Source organism: Podarcis melisellensis, assembly GCF_964234715.1.
Source record: "Podarcis melisellensis genome assembly, chromosome: 13".
NCBI classification, from domain to species: domain Eukaryota; kingdom Metazoa; phylum Chordata; class Lepidosauria; order Squamata; family Lacertidae; genus Podarcis; species Podarcis melisellensis.
The window spans coordinates 6,445,613-6,452,822 of record NC_138545.1 but is presented as its reverse complement, the minus strand read 5'-3'; the positions used below and the strand labels follow the sequence as shown (position 1 = coordinate 6,452,822).

At 51.9% G+C, this 7,210-nt stretch overlaps 1 protein-coding gene across 3 annotated transcripts; it reads right to left on the bottom strand.

Moving 5' to 3' along the window:
• Positions 1-1,003: 1,003 nt before the first annotated feature.
• Positions 1,004-6,002, bottom strand: EMC9 (ER membrane protein complex subunit 9). Of its 3 annotated transcripts, none has more exons than XM_081886918.1 (6): positions 5,849-6,002; positions 3,804-4,014; positions 2,672-2,748; positions 2,159-2,228; positions 1,825-1,919; positions 1,004-1,538 (listed from the first exon to the last, which is right to left on the bottom strand). In XM_081886918.1, the coding sequence occupies exons 1-6, from the start codon at positions 5,854-5,856 to the stop codon at positions 1,358-1,360; spliced, it is 642 nt and encodes a 213-aa protein (XP_081743044.1). In that variant the 5' UTR covers positions 5,857-6,002; the 3' UTR covers positions 1,004-1,357. The 3 variants fall into 3 exon arrangements, with proteins under 3 accessions (XP_081743044.1, XP_081743043.1, XP_081743042.1); XM_081886917.1 differs by having other exon boundaries at positions 3,804-4,046; positions 5,849-5,920; XM_081886916.1 differs by lacking the exon at positions 5,849-6,002 and adding an exon at positions 4,280-4,475.
• Between the last annotated feature and the right edge of the window lie 1,208 nt (positions 6,003-7,210).

Sequence of the window (7,210 nt, the reverse complement as noted above, 5' to 3'; positions counted from 1 at the left end):
GAGCCCCTCTTCACTGAGTAAAGAGGACCGCCATTGCCGTTTTGCGCCGCCTCCTCGACCTTCTGATTGGCAAGTCCTAGGCTCTGTGGTTTAACCCACAGCGCCACCCGCGTCCCATGGACTGTACCACAAATGACATTTCTTTAAAAAGACAGGCACATCCTGTGACTCTGAGTTCTAGAGGTTAACGGCGCCTCCGATGAAGTTGTGCTCCTGTTTGCTCCGTGTTAAGGTTTTGCAGTGGCTAACTTTTGAGTTAATGGTAATTTGAATGTAGTGATTTATTTACAAACACGGAATTGCAGTACAGTGGGCCCTCTAGTTATGTACCACTCTGGATACGTAACTTTCGGGTTACGAGCGTGGCAAACCCAGAAGTGAATAGTTCTGGGTTTCGCCACGTGCGCATGCAGAAACGCTCAATTGTGCCATGCGCAGAAGCGGCACCTCTGCCTGCAGACTTTTCGGGTTGCAGATGGACCCCCGAAACGAATTTAATTCGTATCCAGAGTGTCCACTGTGTAGCCAATTCCTGTTGCGCTTGCTTTCCTGGATCCAGAGAATATGCTAGCGTGGAAGAGGTTTTTGGGTGGGTGTGCTCAAATGTCTACCTCCTCCTCAGCTTCATGTAGGTGCTCCTTAGTTTTACGCACCTCATGCGGCTGAAGTAGGCCGTTCGCCCCCCCACCCCCAAATACTAGGTTTCAAAATATCTTTCTTCCTAGGCTGTGGTCTACGACATCACCCTGATGAACTACGAGAAGATTAAGAAGCCTCGCGATGACAACAAAGGAATGATCTACTAAGTCAACTCACCAGGATCAGGCTGGAAGAAGAAGAAAAAACAACTCCTTTCGCCAAGAACAGCCTTGATTTCACACAAGCTGTTCTGGGTTTGTTGTTGTTTTTTTAAATGCTCTAATAAATGATATCCAGTTAACTGGCACTTCCTGCCCACCAGCTTCATTCACTTTCGAAATAAAGAGGTTTTTAAATTTGACAAGTTGTTTTTTTTTATTATTATTATGTTACGAAACTAAATAAATGCAGCAACAACTTTTCATCTCCTACAAGTGCAGGATCTCTCAAGGGGGGTGGAATAAATCCAGGTCTGTATCTAGAAGCAACATGTTTCCAAAATTATCAATTGGACAAAAAAAAAAAAGTTTGAGGGTCCCCCCCCCTTTTTTTTGCACAACCGTGAATAGTTTTGGCCAGTTCCTTTTCTGCAGGAATTTCAAAAATCCCACCAGCTGCAAATCCAGTTTCTTTACAGCCGTCTCGGAAACAGTCTGAGATTAGCCTCTGATCATCCGACGGCCCTTTTCTTAACTGCTGCGGATGAGCTACGATTCCTTCACGCATTGCCATTGGCCACTGATACCAACTGGGCAATTTTTGTGTTGAGTTGCTGATTGGTCCAGTCCTCTCTGATGTCATCCAGGTGGGCATCAAAATCCACCAATTGGGAGTAAGCTTTGTCTTCTAGGAGGGTCTTGCAGATGTGACGAGAGGATTCCCAGTCGCTCCACATGACCCTAGAAACATAAGCAGAAGAGGGGCATTAAAAATCTTGATACAGACAATTCTCTCTCACTGACACTTCGGGTAAAGAGCTGAGGAGAGCCAGTGTCTTTGCACAGACAGAGTCGGGGAGATCCTGTCCCACCTCTGGACTTGGGCATGTCGCTGTCCCTGCAAGCTCATTCCCAAACCGCAAGATGGAAAAAATAGCAACCAGCTTGTTTTGGGAGGGCAAATGCAAACTGAAATGGTGTTGAGGTTTTTGCAAATAAGAGAAATTATAGACAGCGGTTAACTCACAGGTTCTTGTCTTTGGGGATCCATTGCCGATCCTTCTGCTCCAGAACGATCACCGGAGGGACCCGGGGGTTTATCGTGAACTTGCGGTTATCCAACTGGAGGGAGTAAGCAGATGGTGAAAGCAGTCAGGTTTCTGGAGTTCTGGGAAGAGACATCCCTGCCTTGTCTTTAAGTAAAGCTAGGTGGTAAGAGGCAGAATGTGGAAGGAGTGCTGGATACAGACGGGAAAGTCTAGAAATTTTGAAAGGGGCATCTGGTGGGGGCAGGGACACACAGATTGCCCAGCTCTGCCCTACATAGTCCAGACCCAGTTGGCCCCGATCCCAGCTCTCACCATGATAAGAACGGCATCCTCATACAGCTCAGCAATGCGTCCAACAGTCTTTTGTGCGAGGAAAGAAGCGCTTCAGGGGAACACAGAAAAGAGGGAGAGAACAGGTTAAAGGAGGAGAGATGCCTCTAACCAGTACGTTTCCGAGCACAATTCAAAGTGTTGGTGATGACCTTGAAAGCCCTAAACGGCCTCGGCCCTGTATACCTGAAGGAGCGTCTCCACCCCCATATTCAGCCCGGACGCTGAGGTCCAGCTCCGAGGGCCTTCTGGCAGTTCCCTCCCTGCGAGAAGTGAGGTTACAAGGAACCATGCCCTGTGGAACGCCCTCCCATCAGATGTCAAGGAAATAGACAACTACCTGACTTTTAGAAGACAGCTCTGTTTAGGGAAGTTTATAATGTTTGATGTTTTATCGTGTTGGGAGCCGCCCAGAGTGGCTGGGGAGGCCCGGCCAGATGGGTGGGGTATAATTAATTAATAACTAATAAACCAAACTCTGTTCCCCAGATTTACCTCTTGTCGTCCAGCCCAGAGTTGGCTTGGTAATAGCCAGCAAGGAGCAAATTCAGCTCCGAACTCCAGATGTCAACCTGCAAAAGACATAGAAATTCATAGGAACACGGGAAGCTGTTCAAACCATTGGGGTCCACCTAGCACAATTAATGGACCTAAGGTAACTGCGTCCTTTCATTTCAGTGGATCTGTTCCAAGAATGAGTAGCACTCTGGTACTTTGCTTTTAATTAGCTAACATCCCATTTAAGCATTGTGCATATTGCATCATTCTAGAAAGGTACAAATTGGGACCTGGGGGGGGGGAAAGGGATTGTGTCTCCTATAAGTGCAAGACACCTTTTGCTTCTAAGAATAAACAGCTGCTTTTATCTCTTGCAACCCTCTTTGAGTCTCTCTTTTTTCATCTGAGCTAGGACTAGTCCTCATTGCACACCTGAGATGCAATCGCTTTTTTAAAAAAATGTCCTGAAAAGCAATCTGGAAAGAAAAAAGAAGCCAGTTCTATGACCTTACATCATAAGGTAAAGGGACCCCTGACCATTAGGTCCAGTCGTGGCCGACTCTGGGGTTGCGGCGCTCATCTCGCTTTACTGGCCAAGGGAGCCGGCGTACAGCTTCCGGGTCATGTGGCCGGCATGACTAAGCCGCTTCTGGCGAACCAGAGCAGTGCATGGAAACGCCGTTTGCCTTCCCACCAGAGCTGTACCTATTTATCTACTTGCACTTGTTTTCAAACTGCTAGGTTGGCAGGAGCAGGGACCGAGCAACGGGAGCTCACCCCGTTGCGAGGATTCGAACCGCCAACCTTCTGACCAGCAAGTCCTAGGCTCTGTGGTTTAACCCACAGCACCACCTGCATCCCTCCTGTAAGGATTTTTTTTTTGGGTGGGGGAGATATTTAGTGTGAGGTTACACTGGGGGGGAGAGACCTATGGCCTTCTACTGTTGCTAGGTTCAACACCCGCCAGTCCCAGCCAGCCTGGCTTCTGATCAGGAATGCGGGGAGTTGTAGCCCAGAAAATCTGGACAAACAGAGGTTCCCGACCCCTGGGTTGCCCGGTTGGTTCATTCCTTGGTTAAAGTGGCCTGCTGGTCCCCCTTCTGCTATCTGCGTCCCTCCAAGGGCATACCTGGTTGAGAGCCACCTCCAGCATGACTGTGAGCGACAGGTGGCTGTGGAAGAGGGGGATGCAGTCTGCAATACAGAGGCATTCTGGCTGGCCGGCTGTTGCCTGGCGCCTCTGAGCCAAAAGCAGTCCGTTCACAGCAGCGTGGGGGTAGCGGGCAGCATGGAGACACATCTTGACATACGCCCGGGCAGAGATCTCCACTTCACCCATCCTGCCAAGCAAAGGAGCAGTCAGTTCCGCATCCTGAAACTCAGCTGCTCCCTAATACACCGTTATCCCACATACTGGTTAACCCCATCTTTTTCTCCATTCATCGCCTTCTCCCGCAATATCTGAGGATCTCATCTGCCCTTCCCTCAGCTCCCTGCTACCCGCAACATCCAGATCCTGCCCCTGCCCAATCATCTCCAATCTACACACCCCAATGCCCTCCCAAACCCCAATATTTCTTCCACGCAGAGGGCAGGGGCCTGTACCTTTCAGAAATGCCTAGTGGAAGTTCTGGCAAATGCGACATGTCACACACACAAGTGCTAGAGGAAAAGTGGGAAGCTGGGGAGGGCAAGTTCCCTCTGTCACAAAATGATGTCAGCCTGGTGAAGAGAGACCTGATAATTGGCTGTGCTGGCTTCAGTTGATATAGAGCCTCAGCAACACCTGGGGGCCACAGAGTCTCTCCACCTGTGCCCCCCCCCGAAATCTCTGACAAAGGCATCCTGATGCAAGTGAGAACTGCCGCTGCTATTGTACTACTACAACTCTCATCGTCCCTGAGCACTGGTCCTGCTAGCCAAGGACGATGGGAGTTGTAGTTCAACAACAGCTGGGGACCCAAGCTTGAGAGTGTCAGACCGAGGCCTAGAGCAGAGCTTTCCAAACTGCGTGTTGCGACACTCCAGCATGTCAGCTGCAGTGTGTAGTTGCGCAAACACAACACACCTACACACTGTGCTTCTCCCGGGGCTGGAAAGGGGTTAGTTGAACCCCCAGATTGCTGGTAAAACTGAATCGCTGTTTCGCAAAATGATGCGCGTCTAAAACATGCAAAGTTTGGAAAGCTCTGACCTAGAAACTCAGCCATGAAACTCGCCTGGAGACCGGTCCTTGCCTCTCAGCCTAGCCTGCCACGCAGGGCTGTTGTGGGGATTAAATGACGGGTGGGGGAGAGAAGAATCATATCCGCCACCTTGAGGCCCTTGGAGTAAAAGTGGGGTAAAAGGTAAAGGGACCCCTGACCATTAAGTCCAGTCGTGGCCGACTCTGGGGTTGCCATTTCACAGACGTTAAAAAGTTTCTCCTGGCCAAGATCGAGTTCTTGAACTTGAACCCTTTCGAGGCCGAAAAGGCCTAAGGTAAAGGTAAAGGGACCCCTGACCATTAGGTCCAGTTGTGGCCGACTCTGGGGTTGTGGCGCTCATCTCGCTTTACTGGCCGAGGGAGCCGGCGTACAGCTTCCGGGTCATGTGGCCAGCAGGACTCAGACGCTTCTGGCAAACCAGAGCAGCGCACGGAAACGCCGTTTACCTTCCCGCCAGAGTGGTACCTATTTATCTACTTGCGCTGGCGTGCTTTCGAACTGCTAGGTTGGCAGGAGCAGGGACCGAGCAACGGGAGCTCACCCCGTCGCGGGGATTCGAACCGCCGACCTTCTGATCAGCAAGTCCTAGGCTCTGTGGTTTAACCCACAGCGCCAGCCCCGTCCCTAAAAGTGGGGCATAAATGCAATAATCGGAATAATGATGATCACTGAGCCTGTGTCCTCCGTCCCCACTGCTCCCTCTGCCCCAGCCTCCTAAGCTGTGTCTCCGGGGGCCCGGGGCCTGATCCTGCGCTGCTCCCCTCACCAGCCCCATAACCCCCGGGCCCCCTTCTCCGAGTGCCCTCAGCCCCTGCGCAGCTCCCCTCCAGCCCTGAGCCCCACTTCCCCAGGGCTGCCCCTCAGGCTGCAAGGGGGCTCGGAGGAACGAAGTGTGGGGAGGAAGGCGACCCCTGGGAGGGCGCCCCCCCTGCGCCCCCCCCAGCCCCGCGAGCCCCTCTTCACCCACCTTTCCATGCCTGCCCAGGCGGTTGCTGCTCAAAGACCCCCTCCTACAACACCCCATCCATTCCCAGCTCCCCCATTGGCCGCGCCCGCGACCAATCACCGCGCGCTCTTCGCCTACGTCCACTTCTACGCTTCCGATTGGTCGCCGCCCTCCGGCGAGTGCGTTCCCATTGGCCAGGCCTTTTCCTGAATTGAGGGGGAGGAGCCACACTACTGAATTAAACTCCTCCCACTCGGCGCCTTGTGAAATCAGCCGGCTTCCTTCCCCCCCACAGCAGCCTGTGGCGCTTCCGGTCTCGTGTCGAACTAGGCCTCTCCCGCCTTTCGGCAACTCGCGCCTCTATGGTTCCGCCTTCTCCTGTGATTTCCAATGCAGAGGGACTGCCAACCACAGAGTTGCCACGGTTTCTAGAGCGTCGCCGCTCGTCGCCCATAGAGAAGGACTGTATGCCCAATGGCAGCTTTCATCGTTTACCGGAAGCTCGGCTTGTGCCTCTCTAGACTTTTTCCGGCGTCATTGAGCTCGCTGTCCCAGGATCATAAAATAATATGCTAGAGTGGCTCCTGAACTCCCCAAACCCGGAAGTTAGACATAAAATAGTCTCTCATAAGCCTAAAATATATTATAGGGGGTCACATACAAAGCTGCCTCTCCCCCCATCCCTATAGACAGCCTATGCCTTTGATAGTACACAGCCAGAAACTCAACAGATGCAGCTTTCCCATCAGTACCACCAAACTAGGAAAAGCTGCACCTGTTGAATTTCTAGCAGCTCCCAGACAAATACTGGTTACGTGGGAGCTGGTTAAAGTTAAATCCTCCGAAGACAGAGGTCCTTTGGCTGGATCAGGACGATATGGGATTGGGGGGCAACTCCCATCTCTTGCGGGGGCGCAATTAGTGCCAGCATCGTCCGTTAAGAGTTTGGGTGTAATCTCCAACACCTCCCTTTCCATGGAGGCACAGATTACAGCTATAACAAAGGCGGCATTTTTTCATCTCCGCCAAGCTAAGCAGTTGGCTCCTTAACTCTCTCGCCCTGACCTCGCCACTGTGATCCATGCGACGGTCACCTCCAGACTGGATTATTGTAACTCGCTCTACGTGGGGCTGCCCTTGAGACTGACCCAGAAACTCCAGCGGGTGCAGAATGCCGTGGCGAGACTCCTTACGGGGTCCTTGCCACGGGATCACATTCACCCAGTGCTATACCAGCTGCACTGGCTCCCGGTGGGGTACAGGATCAGGTTTAAGGTGCTGGTTTTAACCTTTAAAACCCTATACGGCCTAGGACCCTCGTACCTGTGGGACTGCCTCTCCTGGTATGTCCCACGGAGGACCTTACGGTCTTCAAACAAAAAC

Coding starts and splice junctions, on each gene's coding strand:
- EMC9 (XM_081886917.1), bottom strand. CDS start 5,905: ATGGGGTGTTGTAGGAGGGGGTCTTTGAGCAGCAACCGCCTGGGCAGG. Junction 2,749..3,803: donor TGGAGGTGGCTCTCAACCAG/GTATGCCCTTGG, acceptor TGTCTTTTGCAG/GTTGACATCTGGAGTTCGGA. Junction 1,920..2,158: donor AGGATGCCGTTCTTATCATG/GTGAGAGCTGGG, acceptor TACTCCCTCCAG/TTGGATAACCGCAAGTTCAC.